Source organism: Calonectris borealis, chromosome 18 (genome assembly GCF_964195595.1).
Source record: "Calonectris borealis chromosome 18, bCalBor7.hap1.2, whole genome shotgun sequence".
In the NCBI taxonomy this organism is placed as follows: Eukaryota; Metazoa; Chordata; class Aves; order Procellariiformes; family Procellariidae; genus Calonectris; species Calonectris borealis.
The window spans coordinates 4,988,376-5,008,135 of record NC_134329.1 but is presented as its reverse complement, the minus strand read 5'-3'; the positions used below and the strand labels follow the sequence as shown (position 1 = coordinate 5,008,135).

General features: G+C 41.0%; 1 protein-coding gene across 20 annotated transcripts in view; it reads right to left on the bottom strand.

Moving 5' to 3' along the window:
- The window catches only part of DEPDC5 (DEP domain containing 5, GATOR1 subcomplex subunit), a 48,122-nt gene extending 28,473 nt beyond the window's left edge, over positions 1–19,649 (bottom strand). For 10 of the 20 annotated variants that reach the window (XR_012676413.1, XM_075167401.1, XM_075167407.1 and 7 more), the window contains exons 1-23: positions 19,544–19,649; positions 18,075–18,192; positions 17,235–17,322; positions 16,487–16,533; positions 15,918–16,003; positions 15,030–15,113; positions 14,319–14,368; positions 13,714–13,783; positions 13,289–13,367; positions 12,290–12,351; positions 10,790–10,859; positions 10,334–10,406; positions 9,513–9,616; positions 9,084–9,158; positions 8,088–8,222; positions 7,554–7,615; positions 7,374–7,447; positions 6,101–6,170; positions 5,529–5,565; positions 4,665–4,785; positions 3,359–3,582; positions 1,538–1,741; positions 884–1,019 (exon numbers count right to left, since the gene is read on the bottom strand). Coding sequence is in view for 19 of the 20 variants with exons in the window: in XM_075167401.1 (XP_075023502.1) it covers positions 884–1,019; positions 1,538–1,741; positions 3,359–3,582; positions 4,665–4,785; positions 5,529–5,565; positions 6,101–6,170; positions 7,374–7,447; positions 7,554–7,615; positions 8,088–8,222; positions 9,084–9,158; positions 9,513–9,616; positions 10,334–10,406; positions 10,790–10,859; positions 12,290–12,351; positions 13,289–13,367; positions 13,714–13,783; positions 14,319–14,368; positions 15,030–15,113; positions 15,918–16,003; positions 16,487–16,533; positions 17,235–17,322; positions 18,075–18,132 (2,009 nt within the window). In the remaining variant the exon portion in view is untranslated. Of the gene's footprint in view, positions 1–883; positions 1,020–1,537; positions 1,742–3,358; positions 3,583–4,664; positions 4,786–5,528; positions 5,566–6,100; positions 6,171–7,373; positions 7,448–7,553; positions 7,616–8,087; positions 8,223–9,083; positions 9,159–9,512; positions 9,617–10,333; positions 10,407–10,789; positions 10,860–12,289; positions 12,352–13,288; positions 13,368–13,713; positions 13,784–14,318; positions 14,369–15,029; positions 15,114–15,917; positions 16,004–16,486; positions 16,534–17,234; positions 17,323–18,074; positions 18,193–18,404; positions 18,591–19,543 lie in introns of those variants that run through there. The other 10 variants (XM_075167404.1, XM_075167410.1, XM_075167406.1 and 7 more) reach the window with 7 other exon arrangements.
- Between the last annotated feature and the right edge of the window lie 111 nt (positions 19,650–19,760).

Sequence of the window (19,760 nt, the reverse complement as noted above, 5' to 3'; positions counted from 1 at the left end):
TAGCAGGAAAGACACCAGTTAATGATGAAACAAACTAACTTGTTGGCAATTCCAAAGTTGCCTAGGCTACCAAAACGTTTTTGGTAAACAACATTTAATGATGAGTGAAAAACATGGACAAAATGTTGTCAATAAAAAGAATAATCAGATAAAAAAATGGGTAAGACAATATCTGGAGATTGGAGAACAACTGTGCAGCTTGAAAAATGGCCTAGGTGAAGTGAACAATCTAATTTCTCTCACTGTAACAACAGCCCCGCCCCCCCCCAACCATGCCACATCCAGTAACACTGGGAACTTTTTTGCTTCTCAGAGCTGACAATCAATATAAGCTCCCAACACTGACCAAAGCTTGTTTTTTAAAAGAAAACTAGTTTACAAACACAGCTACTTTCATGTGCAATCCATCCCTGATGTTTATGATGGCTGTATTTCTTACACGGGGAAGAAAGGACTGAATGGATAGCACTGAAATTGCTCAACAGTTACTGTGAGGCAAAGCTATGCCCTGTGCTAAAATAATGTTCTATTCTGGGATGAAGGTCACAGCTATTGGGATAATAAGTCAAGAATTAAAGTCACAGACTTCTATAAGGCAATTTTGAACAATTCCATGAATGATGCATAGTATTGCTTGTGCACTGCAAACTCTCTGTGATAAACTACCACCTTCCCCAAATTAGGGGAGGTAAACCATCTCCAGCCTTGCCAAAAGAGCTTTATATCTCAAAATAAAAGTATATATTGCATATGTGGTACTGACACAACATATTATTAAACTTAAAGATCACAACCTGTAACTGCATTACTGTAATATACATAAAATTTTAAGGAAAAGGGATGTTCATACAAAGTCTACACAGATTCATCCTAAGAACCTCACCTGCCAGTTGCCTCATGGTAAGCCAGCTCCAGCAGCTCAGCAGAGGAATGTGTCAAATCCTGCTGCCCATTGCCTTGCATTTCTGCCATATTCTGACGGGTTTGATGATGGATCTGGATAGCTTCTCCTGATGGACCTACACAGTTACAGTTTGATCATTAATCACCACATCTGCATTGATTCCTCAGTGGCTTGTACCCTCTTTTTGTCAACAACACAGACAATGCTAACTAATGGAAATTAAGAAAGCATGTCTACAAAATCTTCAAAGACTTGAACCTCTGGCATCTTCGCTGAAGCCAGCAAAGCAGAATATTCTTTTAAACATTTTGGAGGGCCTACTTACAAAGCACTAAACAAATATGAGAACAATTCAGTATCTGAAAGTCAACTCAAATTATAGTTACGATTCACTTCAACAGCCTCCATCTACTATAAGATTGTTCCACAGTATCTGATGCTGCCAGTTTGCCAATAGATGGTAATATTTTCAAAAAGAGCATCTCTGATTTATCAAGCCTATACACTCAGTTCAGCCTCTGTTACAGTGCAGAGTACTTCAAGATGCCAGAGTTCACATTGGTTCTCTTGTTGTGTTAATGCTTGGACAAGGAAAAAGTAACAGCAATCTAACATGCTATGAAACAGACTTACCCACAGGAAAAGTGTGCATCCAGCGCCTCCTGTTAGATGTAAGTTTCATGGGCATGCGGGATGGGGCAAACGGGTTTATCAGTGCTCGCTGGGGTGTATATCCCCCAGGCCGAATGTGCAGCATGGATTCTGCACTGCCAACATGGAACCTCCCAGGGGCACTGGAGTCACGTTGCTGAGACTCCAGCATGTTCTCAAGGACATCTAGAAAACACAACTTAAAGTCAGCGTGAGATCACGCAGAAGCCAAGGAAAAGAGAATGAATTGCTTAGGGATATAAAGATTCCCCAGGGTAAGAGGGAATACGGAGAGCTGAGGAGTAGGCAGGGAGAGAAGCTGAAAGCAATTTCAATCCAGCAAAGTACAACATAAACAAGAATCCAGACAAGAAAGAATATTATTTCACCTGCCATTACAGCATTGCTGTATACTGTGTCACTTTATACTAAATGAAGCCGTAAAGAAACCACTTGCTAAGTTAACTATGAAGAATTACTCAGAGCTTTGAGAATTCCTGAGAAATCAAAAGACTAACACACCAGAAACTTCAGTATGAGTACCAAAGACGTAGCAGAAGCTACAACTAAGCAACAGATGCCTTTTTTGCAACATTCAGATTTGACCACTGAAATAAAGGATTACTTCAAGAAGACATGAGACACGATCTCAGCAAGCTAGCAGTTAGTCATTACTATTCAATGTAGAACAGAAGTGCAATTATTTAGAAATAGGAGAGAGAAATAAACCAGATGATTAAGTAGCAATTACTCTGTTTAACAAATGAAAATCCCAAAGAGAAGGAAGGGTCTCATCTACCACTCTATACTGCCAACTAGAACATGTGAAAAACCTTAATTAGCCTGACTTTTCCCTCCCTGCCAGTCCTATTCCACACACATCCCCATCCAGTTGCACACCTTCAGCTGGGTCACAAGACTATCCTTCAAACTAAAGGAGTAACCGAAATACCAAAAAAAAATGTGTATGTTAACTGTCAGCAGGGGAAAACATGAAAGGTAAATGTAATGTGAAGTACACTGTGCATAGCACAGTGTTATAGCACATATCCACAGCGTGGATAGCAGTTCCATATCAGTAAATCCAATTCCTGTAACAGGATAAATATGGTATCAGGTGTCATACAGCATGACATGAAAAAAAAAAACAAAACATGAAGAGCCTTCACGGATAGATTTTTACAGAAGATCAAGCAATTGCAGGAGGAATACAATTTATCTAGAAATGAGTTGGGTTTGTGGAAGATACCGCATACTGTCTGAGAAAAAGATTAAATTGGAAGGAAAAAAAGGAGACTGTCAGCGCTGCTAACACACCAAGATAGTTCAGCAGTACATTGTCAAAAGGAAGGATCCAGAAAGTGACTCTTAATGACAACAAAACCCCATAGAGAGATGTTATAAGCAGGGTCCCCCAGGGCTCACTACTAAGGCCAATTCTCATTTGACAGATTACAGGTGACCTGGATAATAAAAATTTACTTGTGTATGTCCACATTTGCAGGCAGGCTCAGAAGAATAGTCAAATATTAAAGAAGGCAATAGACAAGGGAAAAGAGCAAATCAGTGTCAGGACACTTCTATTTAGGACAAGCCAATAAAAAAAAAAGCAATGGAATTGTACAAGTATAACAAAAGGAGAATGCACACCTAGCCATAGCTGGAGCTGCAGAAAAGGTGTACCATGAATGCTAATAAAAGCACCGTCTCCCCTGTGCTGGCCTGGCAGTGGCCAATACAAACTTCCATCTTCTCCCTCCCCTGTCACCACGTAAGGTACTTTCCCATCTGTCTTAGGCTGACCTCTGGTGCTGGTATAGCCCAAAGAGCTGCTGACTTCACACTGATGCAGGTGAGGCCGTGGGATCATCAGGATGTTGGAGATCTTGCCCAGTGAGCTGTCGTCAGAAGCCTGGCTCCTCACCTCTTCTGGAGGCAGCGTGCGGCTCTGCAGAGAAGGGCTGCATGAGACGTCATAGGAACTAGAGCTCTTTCTGGTACGACTTTCTCTCTCCCTCACAGACCTGCTGAAAATAAACAGACATGTCCAGTGATATGAAAAAGAAATTAATTCCTGGGTTATCAAGGGGCTTGAACAGGTCCAAGTCATGTAAGAGACTCAATACTCAACAGGTGAACTCAAGAAGAGGACTACAAGGAAGCTATCACCATTTTTTGGACTATGTACTATATACTTTTGTGCATCATACAAGAGAAGAACAGAACACTAAAACGCTTCCAGCACAACGGCTGTGAAAAGAGCATGTTCAACTCTCATGCCATTCTACAGACACCATACCAAGCTGGTAATATAGATGTGGTCTAGAAGATACTAGACCTGAGCCTACAGGGCTAGGAACACATAGCTATAGGGAAACTACCTGGAATTATTAACTACATTAAATCGTACTGGCGTCTTCCAGCACGGATTTCTACAAGCTGCTTATACTAACAAGTGAGTCCACATGCACAGCTTCCTCGGATTTAGGCAATACTACTGAAAGAAGAAAAGCAAAAAAAAAAAACTTCAAAACCCATTCATCAATCCCATATTCCTGAAAAAGCACTAAAATTTATAGGTTGTTCAATGAATTTGGCCAGGACCTGAGGATAATTAGCCTTTCTTCTCAGAGGAAAGGCCATGGAATATTTGAGAACCTGCACTCAGCTTCTCTGTTTCTTCTCTCATTCAGAAAGGGATCATTTTCAGGGAAGATTCCCCACCACTCTATGTTCAGCACCAGTTACTAAGCAGTGCTTCAAATGAATGCTATTTCTACAACTCTGTGCAAATCTATTGTGCAAGTACTTTCTTACCCAGCTTGCAAAATCTGCTAGGAACTTAGCAAGGGAGACTAGCTTCATTCTACTTCAGACAAAATTAAAGATGTAAGGAAAAAGTATACTTATGCCTCTTCCTAGATCCCACACACTATTTCAAGAAGTAAAATACCAGACAACCAGCCATAAATACTAGCTACAGATAAAGCTTTTTGTTCAATTGTAAGCACATGGAGCTTAATTCTCCTTATATTTCTCAAAGCATTTTATGCATCAAGAAATACATAACGTGGCTACTCTAGAACTAGTACGCTCAGAGGCCTCTTACCTGAAAGTGGTACAGCGCTGGGCTCTGGAGGGGCCTGGGAGTCTGAACACCTGGGCATCATAGCCGTCATAATCTACCTGGATAGGCAGGGCATTCTCAGCATCTTTTGGAGCCCCTAACGCTGAAATAAAAACCATATAGCACTGGAACCTCCTTCAAGAATGTTCAAGATCTGCAAGTTAGAAGTATCCAACTCTCACCACTAGGAAAAGTATCTATTCCAGAAGAAATCACATACAAAAGTCTCATGAGCAGAACAGCTGGAACAGCTCAATTATCAAAGTTGGTGCCTCTGAATCAGGGTTGCTGAGGCCCTAATATCTTTCCCCCATACATACAAGACATTAAATTAATAATCAACAAATCAATCCTTGTACGAACAGATGCCTCAAGTTCCCTCACAAGGCAACTGCACATTTTAAAGCATCTTTGAAAGAATGGACAGCTTCACTTTTAGAATGTACACCTTCCTGAAACAAGGTGGTATTAGAAGAATGCAGGCTTCTCCCACTGTAATTCTGTGGTCATAGCACTGACAACATCCCAAGCCAGTGAATGCCCTCCTGTCCTACTCCCACGAACAGTACCAGTAACACCAGCCTGATATCTCTATTCTTCCAGACAGGTGACAAGCAGCCAGGACAGAAACTCACTCCTCCATATTAGTTATTTACCAAGAAGGCAACTGATATATGCACATTAACATCCTCGATAATGACTATGTGGTTTTGATGGTTTTCTACAACAATTGTCCCTTCCCACATTTCATCAGTAGTGTTTCTGCTGAAGTGTCATTGTCTTACTACAGCTGTTTGTTAGTTTGGGAGTCAGCAGGATAGATCATTCCAGAACAGAATTACTCACAGGCATCTCGGTTATTTTTTGCTTTCTCAGTCAGTGGCTGCAGGATCCAACAAAGGAAGTGTGAAGGGACCAAAAAAACAAAAAAGAAAAAAAAGAAAAAGAGAGAGCAAGAGAAAAGACAGAGAGAAGGGAGACAGTCAGCATGTTCTAAGGAAACATCCCGCAGTGTGATCAAGCATCAGACTAAAGTTTATCCCGCTGACTCAGCGAGGCAGCCAGACCGCTTCAGAAGTATTAAATACTGATACTCGGTCACAAATCTGTGTAAAAACCACATCTTTGTCAACACCTTTCTTCCTCTCCATGGAGTTCTTTGTTACAGAATGAAACTCTAATTTTTATGGTGGCTAAAACATTTCTCACCTAGTTTCATCCTAGAAAGGAAAGATCTACAAACGAGTCCCTCATTCACAATCCCTACAATAATCATTACAGCTTTGCTTGCACTGTCTTTTAATACAGAAACTTAGTTACAGCTATTGGAATACTTGCTAGAAAGATTCTGATGCTTGGCTGAGAGAAGGTATCTGACAAGCTAGTAAGAAGAAAAGGTAAATCAGAAAGATACCTACTTTCCTTCCTGCCAGCTTGATCCGTGGAGTGAAGCTGTTACACAGGAGCTGGCTTTTGGATGTGTAGAAACTGAAAGGAAAAACAGGTAGCTCAGCTGTCTTCTAAGAACTGAACATAGTTGGTTAGCTACACAGCAAACAGCCTGTGAATCTGAGCTAGCTATTAGAGAGAGAAAAGGGGATACCTTTCTCTGCATAAGACAACATATGGAAAACACTGATGGATGGTTGAGAGAAGCTACTCTTTCCTTTGATTTCCTTTGACCAGCCTTTGATTCCCATACTGTCTCAGTCTAGACCTCTTCCTAATACGCTTACAACTGCATTCCCCAGTTCACTTCCTCTTTTTACAGAAGGGTATCCACTTTCACTGTCTATACAGTACTGTGCAGTTTACATGACTCTCTCCCTAATTTACATGACAGTAATGACTCACACCAGCTGCTTGAAAACTACAGACCTCCTCCCGTTTGAAATAACTTATCAATTAAGATCTGTTTCTTGTCATCTGAATCTTTTAAATACTGCCTTATTATAAGCCTTCAAACACCTTTTTCATCTGTGACAAAGATCAGATGCCTTCCAGCCACTTGAAAATACTGGGTATAATCGACCCATGAATGGTAAACGGTCAGGACAGTCAATTAATGCATGCAGATAAAATGAAGTATTAAAAGAGAGAAAAAAATAATAACCCTACAGTAGAACAAGGACTGAGGAGGTAGTTTTCATCCTGAGCCCTGATCTCTATGTGCAGGCAAAGAAGAGAGAGTATTATGGCACAGAATGTTTAAGAGAAAGCAGAAAGGAAACCTACCATGTCTTGAAGTGAAGCAATGTAACACTGAGCCTCAGCGTTTCCTGCAACTGTTCCAACATTTATCCATGTTATCCACATTTTCTCTACCCACAACTGTTCATTTGGGATGTATTTGTTTTCACTAATAACCAATCTAGTTGAAGGAACTGTATTTTTTGTTTAGCTTCTTGACTTCCTCTGAGCATAGCTAAAGGCTAGAGCTAAGTTAGCCGGAAAGAGAGCTTAAGATCAAGACCTCTTCCTCTGCAAATTGCCTATCATCTCTGATATGTTGCATTAATGCCACGAGTTCTGCAAGAACACTCCTAGTTCCGCAAGACTATTACAGTATATGTCTTTGCTTCGCAAGGAGAGCAGAGGAAATAAACAATAAAAGAAGAAAGAGAATTCAACAGATTATGAAGAGGAAAGCAAAACAGAATTGTTTAGCAAAGGCTGATAGAATTCACCTACCTATGGTTTATCCAGTGTGGAATATTGTAGTCATCACCCAGTCTGGAGTCACCAGGTCCACAGCGATTATGGAGCTGTAAAAGTAATTCAGAAGCATAGGAACTAGTTGTGTCTAGTTAGTCACAAAATGAGTAACGTTTCTAGTAGGAGCAGAGAGAAGGGAAAAAAAGCATGCATTACCTTAAAGAGTGGTACAGCATGCAATGGTTGTTCTCCCATGCATACCAAGTCCACACCTATCCCTGTAAACAAAGAACAGTAGAGTTCAGCTATTTACCAAGCAGGACTGATATGCTAAGCCAAAACAGATCATCAATTTGAGATGAAGGCCCAATTTGTATTCATATCAGACTTTAAGATGTAATTATAATGGAAATGGTAGTTAACAGGCCTATGGTGTGGTTACAAACCAACAGTGCCACTGGGGAGATAAGAAATGTTTCTTCTAAACTAATGCAAGATTATCCTTTAAAGGAAAGGTCTGCATGGACAGATGAAGTTCTCTATCACAAACAAAAGAAATTAAAAGCCTGTAAGTTCTCTGAAAATCTGTCCATTTCAATATGATGTGCGGACACAAGTCTTCCAGCTGTAGCCCCTCTTTCCACAGTACACAAGTTACAACAGAATCTTTTTCATAGCAAGAAAAGGTTAGAGCTTTTCCAAATATATGTTTGCCTTCATAAAGATTGCACAGTATCGTTAGTTATTTACCATTGTCTATCATCCGCTGTTTGGTTAGAATCATAAGGAGTCGATCAACTTCAAATACACCCACACCAGGTGTGATAACCACAGACATCTGGCCAGTCCGATCAAAGTTCCTGTTTATGTAATGCTTGTCAAACACTAAGAGAAAAAATTAGGGAATACTTTAAAAGAAAAAAGATGCTGGATGTTTTTTTTTCAGAGCAAGGGAGATGACTCTCTGTTGACAGTGGTATTAAACAAGTTTCCACAAAGTACGTGCAAGCATGAGAGGGCTTGTATACAGCCTTATTCAACCAATAAATGTTAATAAAGCTACAGGAGAGAGAGGAGTTAGGGCAGAAGAGAAGAAAAGATGGGAACCAGATACATAAAAAGGAATATTTTTCTCATATGCTTAGTGTTTCCTATAAAACATCTCAAAAAAACCCCCAAAACCAACAAACAAACCCCCAAAAAACCCCAGCAAGGTAAGTCCATTACTAATAATTTTAAATAACATCCTGTGCTCCCTCCCATGGGGGTAACAAGACAGCCGTTAAGGTGACAGAACGACATTTGATATACAGAATCACAAAAAGCAGATCTTTGGAGAGCCTTTCCAGCCCAAAAAATCCATCTCCCTGCTAAAAAAGATGGATCAGCTTCACCTAAATCATGTTTGATCTAACCTGATTTTGAAATACTTCCATAATTTATAACTTCAACTTCTATTCCAAGAGGTTCCCATACAGATACACACCTAGAAAAAGTTTCATCCTAACAAGGCCCTGTAAATGGTTCCTGAAGCCTGAAATACCCAATACTCAGTCACTTGAGAGCCACTGGTTTTCCAGAGACACACAAGAAAATTTCTTCTGGGGCTGAAAATGACAACTTAACCACCTAATATTCCCCTCCTCTTCAGTGTTAAGGAACAGGCAACAGAAGTCCACACCTATTTATTGACAGCTGCTTTAATGGTTCTTCCCCTATATATTTTATCCATTGTTGATAACTTACCATTGAATGAAAGATTTATGGCCTCCAGGTAGTTCCCTTGTGCCGAGGTAGAATTGTCACCTGGAGGAAAGCCCTCTGGACAAATGTTCAGAAGGAAAAAAAGAAAAAAAAAAATATCATCTCTGTATAGACTAGCTTTTAAAACAAACAAACAAAAAACCCCAACAACCCCCCCCAACACCCCTCCCCCCCCAAAAAAAAAAAAAACACCTGCATTTGTACTAAATCCTATCCGTCCAACAAATAACAGGCAAAATTCATATTGGTGTGTCTCACAGAAAGACCCAAGCGAAATAGCCTAGCCAGGAGAGCACTAAGTAGCACAATACCAGAGTCCAACTGAAACCACAGAGTTTACAGACAACTTTAAAAAAAAAAAAAGAGACGGTGAGAAAAGGGTAAAAGCATGGGAAAGGAAGATTCTTGTACCTGCTTGTTCTAGTCGTACCAACACAGGATACTGGATGAAAAGCTTTTTAATGGTCACAAGCAATGAAGTCCACTCTTCTCGTCTCTCATTCTGCACTACAACTCTAGAAAGAGCACAACTTAATGAGAATCATGAAAGGAAGCTATGAAGAGGAAGTGAGAAGGGATGACCGAACTATAGAAAAACGAATGCACAAAAAGGTGAGTTTCTTCCTTCTGTTAGGCAGCACATTAGAACTACTGCATACTTGTAGCAATCACTAAGGTGTAGATGCACACACAAAGCTGGGCACATCCCCAGCCAGAATAATCTCTCACTTCTAAATGGGTGATCAACATTACATGTCAAATAGCATCACTGTTCTGCAAAGCAGTAAGATCGTTAAGAAGTCCAAGTTCAGAATCAAATGACATCTTCGACAGCTGCATCTGTTGTGACCATCAGCCAAAGAGCTCCAGTACCTAACTGGAAACACTTGTGTATTCAAGAACGTAAAGATCTGAAAAATAGCCAAGCCATATGCAAAAACTATTCACAACAGTACAGACTTTTAAGTTTATTGGCAATTCCAATAGAGCACAGACAACACAATATTCACATGCATGTGGAAGACTGACTTAACAAATACAGGTGTACACTCATAGATGGAATGGGGACTACTCATCAATTTGTTGCCAGTTTCGGACATAGATGTTTTTCACTATCTTAATTCCTTGCAAGGTCCTAAGTTAATAACATGATATTCTCCGAAGTTACTGACATGATATCCCCACATGATAACTGTGGGACAAGAGGTGAAAGAACTGGGAGGAAGACATACTTGTAAAAATCTTCATAAAATCTTCCCTCATGATCCTGCCGAATTGATGCACGATGTGTTTCAGGAAACTCATCTGAAACAGAAACAAAAGCACATATTATCCTATGCTCTTGTACAGAAATGACTCATCTTTTCTAGAAAGGAGCTGTTATTTGCATTAAAAAAACCCCCAACTTTGAGAAATATCAGATTTCCTACACAATATTAAAATTGCTTTTAAACCAATATGACAGCCTGAGTATGATGAGGAAAATTTGCCATTATTCTTCTATGTAAGGTTTTCACTGCAGTACTTTCGTAAGAATAGCTGTGTATCCACTGTGCTTGGTAGGGAATACTTTGGACATGGGCATAAAAAAAATAGGGGAAAAAAGTCACTGGCAGCCTGTGACCAACTTTCAAGAGAGAAGGAGATAGGTTTAAAAATAGAAACATGAAAGTACAGAATTTACATACCTATAGATTTTGCTTCGTAAAATGTTCTAGAAAATAGAACCACTGTCACTTCATGGCTGCAGTTCTTCTCCTGTCCAGGAAGAACAGATGAAAAAAGAAAACCTTAAGGGTCACATTCAGTAGAAAACTGTGTATATACACCTATAGTAACACCCTCTTTCCCCTCACACTTAGGATCAAAGTTAACTAGAAAAAGGTAGACTGCTGCATTAATATATCTGCACGAGTGCTGCATATGCCTCTATGAAATAACATAATGGTCTGTCCTGTAGATTCTGTGCTTCTAGGCTGTATCACATTTAACAAGAGCACTCTGCACTAGTCTCTAAAGAAACTCTTCTCTATAGTTGCCAAGATACAAGATTTTTATTCAAAAAAATAAAGACAGTTGACTCGATTTGTTTATACATCCGCATGGCAATTTGATATTCTTACTTGTTAGTGTTTAGAGAGATACCCCTAACAATTCCAGAGAAATAAAAAATTAAAACTTCACGAAACTGTTACAGTGCTAACGTATGCAATGGAATTACGCTGTAAAGACCACACTGGCCATCCCCTCGAAAGGAAAAGCTTGAAAAGCCCCGTGAGCCCCAGCATCGTTCAGGCCCATATCCAACGTGGTATAGTAGTGCTAAAAGCAAAACAGGCATTTTACAGACATGTCACGCAGGGCTCCTAATAACTCTCCAATGGACAAAAAGCACAATGAAAATGAGACAAATCTGTTGGGCACACTCCTACTCTCTTTAACATTCGGGAACATCACGGGCTGTACCATGCACAGATGCATTTAGGATTTCAGATTCTTTTGCCTTGTCTAGCTATTCTTTCAATTTAGGTTGCAGATTTTATATATGCCTTTTTTTGAGTACTGACATAGTTCTCTCTCAAGTCAGCGGAAGTCTGCTGCAGGACTGCTAACAGCAGTTGTACCTCGCTCTGAGCCAGATCATGGACTGAGACAGGAGACAGCTCTGGGTTGTTCAGCCATAAGAGGCAGAGAGGCTTTGTTTCTGAAGCAGCTCACTTTCAAGAAGCTTGCACATCATCAGTGGCCCATATACTACAACCTGGAACGCCCTCATGCTAAAAGATAGCAGCACTAAACAAATTACACACTGTACCAGGGAAATTCGGAACTGAGTCCTGGAACAAACAAAATTGTGTAAAACAGACTTGTGCATTACTGCACAAGCACAAACAACTGTATCACACTTTTAGTGACTTCAGTCCAGTCAGAGCCTCCACATAAACAAATTGTATGATACAAACACAGCAGATATAACAGATCAATATTGGGATCACTTGGCACATATATGATTTAATGCAGACCTGCAGTAACAACTCTTGATGCCCAGGAGCCACCTCTCACAGTCCTGTAAATCTTAGCACTGCCTGACACAACCTGGGTCTTCCTCAAACTGGCACATCAATGGGCTCATTAAGATGGCATTGTCTTGTTCTTTCAGAGCAGGATGAACTCAAGCAGCTATTTACCTTCCATTTTGTAAAGAGGTCAGCAAGGAAACCGTTCACAGCTTTCTCAAAGTAAAGGTCCCCTGCAAAGTAAACATCTCCAAAGCATCAAATAACAGCAGTTACTTCAACTATGGGGTATACCCAAACCCTGAGATTGTAGGACAATTATTTTTATTAGAATCAGAGCAGCTGTGTGCATAATGAATGCTAATATTGCTAAAGCAAGATGATAAAAAGATTAAAAAGCATGACTATGTTTCAGAGGATGTAAACAAGACTCTTACTGTCAAAAGGATCTGACCTTTAAATTTATTTTTCCAACACATTCGCAGCATGCTGGGAAAGCATCTGTGCTATCTTTTAGGCATAGTATGCACAACTGATCCCCTGCTCAGTTTTGAATAGTTGCCCAGTTACATATGCCTAAACACATGGTAAAAGGAAGTGGTAAAAGGTTTGCTAAAGAATTAAGCCAGAAAAAAAATAGGACAATAACACAGATAAATGACTCATTCTTAATGCCTAAAGTTTTAACACTTCTAGCTGACTCTACCTGGGCTAAGGTGGGATATTTGCTTCCTTGCTAAGCCAAGGTCAAGAGGAATATAAAACACCAAGGTCCTCTTCGCACAGGGCTTCCATACATTTCTGGTTTCAGGATTCACACAGGCTTCCACCTGCCCTCATCACCAAACATGTTTATATCCACAGAAAACCTTTCCAAGGTTCATAGTCAGTTGGCCCCCTTGATTTTGTCACTGAGATAATGGAACCCAGGCCCTATAGTAGGGACAGGAAAATTATGGAATACCCAGAAGAGAGAAAAGCCTGGCACTGCAAGTAAGGATCTAAGAGGGTGTCATAGAGCACCTCGGAGCACTCCCTAGGCCAAAGGCAGGATATTTTAGTTTTCTAGTAGTGGCAGAAATAAATAGTAGCAGCAGTTTTCTAGTAGGGGGAGAAAGGATAGCTGCTGCCATCCACATTCACAATCAGGCAGGTTAGTTACCTACATACCATAAATATCAAAATCCCACATTTCACAGCTCATCTGGATAAAAATATAAACCATGGCAGAGGTGGAGCGGAAGACCACCTGCAAAGGAATGAAATATCTCATTTAAAACAAAGTACATTCACTGAAAGGGCCAAATGCAGAAGTTAACTACAGAGCAACTTATATGACTGTGCCCACTGCATCATAGGGAATTTCCCCTCTAACGAGTTGGCATTTCAACAGCCCAAGTAATTCCTAGTCCTGCCAGCGCAGAGGAGTTGAAGTTTACTAATCATTCATTCTCCTGAATTTATTGCCATTCTTCACCTTACAACACAGCCAATTCAAACGATCCTTACAAATCTGCAAGCAAGATAGAATTACAAGAAGCCTGGCAAGGGAAGGAAGGGAAAAACTTCCTTTCCCTTGCTCCCTGAAATCTTACCCGGGTGTCCTCACTGATGTATCCACAAGTGACTTTCTCACTCTTTACCCACAGTTCACCTGCCTGCGCCCTGGAAGAAAAGGAGTGCAGAATATTTGCTAACTAGAGTCAATATGAAGATTAGAGAATCAATATTTGAGCAAACAAGCGATGCACCAAAATCTGCATTCAAGGATGACTTGAAGACAGAGTAGAAGTTTATTTGGTTAAAACCTGATCTTTAATCCAAAAGATGTCAAACAGCCATTTCCCTCTGCATCTGCATATTTCCTTGTCCCTTCGTCATCTCAACATCAACTGAAGTAACCCTCATCTGAACTATTAACACATCTTGGGAAGGGTGGGAAATATTATAAGAGCTAAAAGGAAAATGATTTGGCATTCATCAGAGGCAACAAGTGTGGCTGGCTGTCCTACTATTAGTTTCTTCCACCCCAAATCAGTTAGAAGCCTTTCCCCACCCCAAGGTGCACACAGAAATCTGTAGAAGAGTAAGAGAACAATAAAACATGAAGGATTTTTCAGAGAAGATTCTCCAATTGGATACTCTGGACTCATTAATCTAAAGCCATAACTAACAGTAAGCCCTCACAGGAGGCACTGACCTGATACCCGCAAATTCGACTTTTTGGGTGACATATGCACATGTGCTGACCTAAAAAAGAATAGTTACAGGTGTTCAAAGAACAGTCAGTTCAGAGTGAGCATACCAGTTTACGAAAAAAAACACTCATGCTCAAACACCTGACTTTTGCCATAAAATCACAAAACCCACTCAAAACATTTACTACTAATATCTCAGCCTACAGAACCTCTGCAACAGGCAACAGAAAATAGTTTTTAACACATATGAACGTTTTTGGGGTTCATTTGTCTAATTCGCTGTACTTAGAAGAGCCAAAGACTGCACTTCAGAGATGCAGAAACAGAATATTCTAGTAGTTGCTTATTAAGTGGTATTATCGGAGAGGGGATACTTTAGCATACTTCTATTTGAAAAACATTTAGATTCAATTCCTTCCAAACACAGCAAATCACTAAAATTTAGAACATAAGAAAAAAACTCAACAGCATTTTCAGTGCCCAAGGCAGTAATTAACGTTATTGCAATGGAGTAGGAAATGATGGGATTAATTTTTTCTGCAACACATTTGCATCCATTTCTCCAACTCTGATGTACCAGTTTCTCAGGAGCTGACACTGGTCTCATCCTCTATTTTCTGTATTTTGTAAAACGCTTATTTTCTTTTACAGCAAGCAAAGAAAAAGGTATGTAATCTCCTCCACCCTACACATAAAGACTGTAGAGGCCTTACCAAACTTTTCTTCAGTCGCCACATATCCCCGCGCCCGATATACTGATCTTTAAAGGTTAGCTCCACCAAGTCCAAGGTCACCTCCTGGGAAACAAAAGAAAAACAGTGCTTAGGTTTTACTTGTTGTTTCTAAGTAGGGCCCTTCAATCTGTCCTGTTAAGAACCAAATGTTACAGGGAGGGCCGTTCTAAATCAAGTCAATACTCCTAACAGATGCAAGGTAAAAGGGAAGCCCCATCAGAATAACTGCCAAAGTTGTGCATGTACCTGGAATTACTGTGAGCTGCGACACACTGCATAATGTGACCAGAAAAAGCCCAAGGACTAAATCTGTGCTACAAGTCTCAGTGCAAATTGGAAGCACAAGTAAAACAAATTACTGCCATTGTTCATGACATTAAGGAAGTCGCGTTTCCTGCAGATTTTTGTCTTGTGCTGAATGTAATCTCTGATTGAAGTCTTTTGATAGTTGGGACATTTACAAGAGATGCCTCTCTTAACAAGGCTCTCTGGTGTCAAATAACGCAAATGTATGCCATGGTTCTTCTTTTGACTAGGCCACTTACTGTTTCTCTTTATTCTGCCTGGTTATCCTGAATTTCTGGAAATTAAAGATATTTGAAGTTTCTAAATTTCTATCAAGCTGTGTTGAAGCTAGTCCATAGACTTCAAAAAGAGAGCAGAGATGGTAGGGAGAGAAGAAAGAGACACATAACAAACAACAAATAGTTCAACTGCCCAAGCCTCATTTTCTTAGGAAAGAAGGCTAATACTTTTCAATAAAAAATAAATACCTTTTTTTCCAAAACTACTGTAGATGAAAATTCACAGGGCTCTGATTTGAACTAAGTGAAGGGACAGATGGAAAAAAGTTGCAAAGTCACATACCTTTGGGTCAACAACATTCACATGGACATCCTGGTATGGCCGCAGTCGGAACACTTGTGCAACTGTCTGATCCACGCTTATAGTTTCTGCCGCAAAAATGAGAAAGGACAACAGAGAAGTGTCCCCAAAAGGTTTCAAGAGGTTTACAAGTACAAAAGCAATACAGTGAGATTGTCATGAAACACTTAGGGCCTCAGCAAAAGACAACAGCTTCTTTCAGCTGCTGCCCAATTTAAGAGTCATTAAAATCAAAGTAGGCAAGATAAACGCAAAGTTTAGGCTGAGTTAATTCCTGCAAGAAGAAAAGATATACAGTCAGTCAGAATGCAAAAATTTAAGGCTAAAAAGCCCATTTTCTTTAAACCATACCCCACATTACTCAACCAAAAGCAGATTTAAAATTGGCTATTCATTTTCCGATAAAATTATAATCCTTCCATTCCTAAATAGAGAAAGCATTAATTTTCTTACAAAGTTAAAATATATGCATTAGTCAATCATAGGTACAGCACAATCACATAATCTTTGTCTATGATTTTACTATGCATACTATAAGTCTAGAGTTTTACCTTTCTGCAAATCTTCCTTAAGTGACTTCACTTGTAGAAGCAGGGGACTAGCATACAAAAAAGAAAAAAGGTAGACAAGTTGAGATACCAACAGTCTACTCTGGTAAATCACACTCTCAAAACTATTTACTAACACGGAGCATGGGATATGCTAAAGAGAAACATTAATATTTTCTAGAAAGCTTCATATATCATCCTCTCTGCCTATCACCCTGTCTTGTTCTTTATACCTGTTATAATTATAAAGTACTCTTTAGGTAAAGATGATACTCTAAACGGGAAAGTAAGTCACACAGGAACTTCTCAGAACCTCATACAAGTACACTCCTACTTTTCAGATACGGGCTGCATGATGAACACCTTCATATAAGAAAGTTTATGTTTTTACAGCTGACCAGGAAGTTTTAGTTTTGCCTAGGATATACTATAGGATGGCAGAATAATCATTAGGTAACAGCAGCTCTATGAAGAGGATAAAGACATTGTAGACTCTATATTCAGGTGCTACTTGTCCTATGAAAGGTCAGTAAACTAACACCAAACACAAAGAATTCCACAAAATTCAACGAAGAGTTCCTGCTATAGTTACCCCTTTTACTTTTCTTCAGGCAGAAAAAAAACATGGCAGCATCCTGAAGCAAAGTTATATCAGCTCAAAGAGCCTCTCACTCTAGAAGCCACTGCACGTGAACATGCCCTTTCAGTGCTCTAACCACACCTGACTGATATCAGCAAAAAGAGAATTCACCTGTATTCATCATTGGGATGTGCAATTTCCACAACATCTCCCAGCTTGATTTGAAGAAATACTTTAGGATTCACCACCAGTTCATCATCTACAAGACATAAACGAATGAGGAAAACTGCAATGAGCACATATATACCCAACACAGATGCTTGTATGTTCGTATGCAATAGCTTACTCTACATCAATACACTAGCCCAGGATTAACATGTCAGCAATGCATTATATTCACTACATGACAGTGCTCCTATCCAGCCACTTCAGTCTGGCCACTCTTGTGGGCAAAACCTTTTCTTTCAAATCTCAGAACTTTCACAAAAGATTTGTTCAGTGAAAGTGTGTGTCTTAAGTAGGCAAGCAGAATCTTCTTTTGTATTTTTCGTATACCAAGCATCAGCAGGAAAGTAGATAGCTACAAAATCTTAACAAGCTTTATTGACATGCTATGATTTTAAGTCTGGAAATAGGGAACAATCAAATAAATGACATTTTTATTAGTACACAGAAACACATCTACGTGCAGTCACAAGTCATTGACTTGTCTGTCACTTATTAAAAGTGACTGAAATACAAGGTTAAAACAAAAGTGACACAACAAAAGGGGAAGAGGCAGAATAAAGCAATTTTATTTTATAGGTGCGATCTCACTCTGTTGTGACAAATGCAATTTTATTCTGCTGTATCTTGCTATTAAAAAAGAGCTCTCCAAACTCTGGCTGGGAATACTGCTTGTCACATCAAAGCTCCCTCCTCACTGTTTTGTTAAGATCAATAAATCAGCTAATTGCTTTCAATTAAGTAAGAGAGTGCTGATCTCACTGTTATGAACCAGGAGATACTGACCACTGCCTCCAAAACCCTTCTTATGTATGACGAGCTTGTACACCTTGTTGGTTCTCATCTTGAATTCCAGTTCTTCTCAGCTGCTTTGAGTAAAAACAGTTGAAGACGTTTTGCATATCTAATATGGAAATGAAAGCAAACACAGATCTCCTGTCATTACAAAACCATTCTTTATACTCTCTGCATGAACAACGGATGTTGTAGCACCACAGAGCCAAGAAGTTTAATAAACGTCAGATTAAAAGTTTAGTAATAACCAGCACTCCTGTCAGAGAGCTAGTACCACTCTCTAAAATCATAGCTTTTATATTTCAGGGATAAATTCTGAACCTGATGTTAAATGCATTAAAATGAATATCCAGACTTATGCCCACTGCCAATTTTATCCTTTGGTTTTGTCGTTCCACCTCTTTCACATGTCTTTTCCCACATCTTTCAAAGATGCTGGAATCCACAACTGGATCATTCCACACCCACGCAGCAGAGCCGTGCCCAGCAGAGCGCAGTGCTGCAGACCTACGGGGCCACGCAAACACTTAAGTTTGACACACTGGTTTGCATTACTCTGTTTTAACTGCTCCAACCACTGCAATTTTTTCCCTGCCACTTTCATTTAAAATAAAGCTTATTTCAAAGGAGAATCTTTACTTCTACCATTTACTCTTTTTAGAAGTGCATTTAAACTGGAAATTATCAGTCGGAATAAGATTTTCTTCATAAAACTATAGCCACATTATTAAATTAAACTATAAGCTCTTCTTATTATAACTGTACTCTTACACCAAATCAAAAGGTGGAACTTTTAAGAGGAACTGAAAAGCGTGATTTTCAAATAGACTAAAGTATTGACCTTGCAGGTGTGCTTTTCAGAAAGTCGATTCAATTACCGAGCTACAAAGGCATGGTGGGAAAAAACTGTACACCCAAAGTTCGTTAAAATAAACTCTATAAAACCTTCAAACGGGGGACTGACGCGGGTCTGCTGCAGCGCGTGGCGGCAGGACGGCACCGGGGGCGCCGCCGGTGAGCAGGGCCGGCAGCGGACGCCCCGCAGGGCTGAAGCGGGGAGCGAGTATTATGCCAGCTACGGAAACGCCTGCGCTTCTCCAGCGGCAGGTCTATACAACCGCAGGAGCAAAGCAGGACGCCCGAGCTTCCCCCCCGAGCAGCAGCGGGGCCCGGCGGGAGCCGCTACCTTCAAGGAGGGAGGCAGCGCAGAGCGAGCAGCGCGACGGCCCGCACCAGCGCCCCGCCAGCCCCAGGGGAAGGGGCGCGGGGGGCGCCGCGCAGCCCCGGGCACAGAGGGAGCCCGGCCGCCTCCACGCTCCGGGCCGCTCACCGGCCGCCGCGGGATGAGCCAGCCCCACAGCAGCGCCGCCGGGGCCAGCCTTCCAGCAGCAGGCCTGAGCGCAGGCCCACCCTTTCCAGCGGCCGCGCAGCGGGACGAGGGACGAGCGCGGGGCCCTGACCTCCCGGTCCCGTGTCCCCCGCCGGCGGCCGGCCGCAGCGGCGGCACCGTCCCAACGAGGGCCCGCGGGCAGCGCTCGCCACTTCCGCATCCGGGGCTGCCGCACCACCACGTGCGCGTCACGTGACGCCCACCACCCAGACGGGTGGGACGGAGCGGGCCGCGGCACGGCGGGCGGGGCTCCTGCTGAGGGACGGGCCCGGCGCGGGCACCGGAGG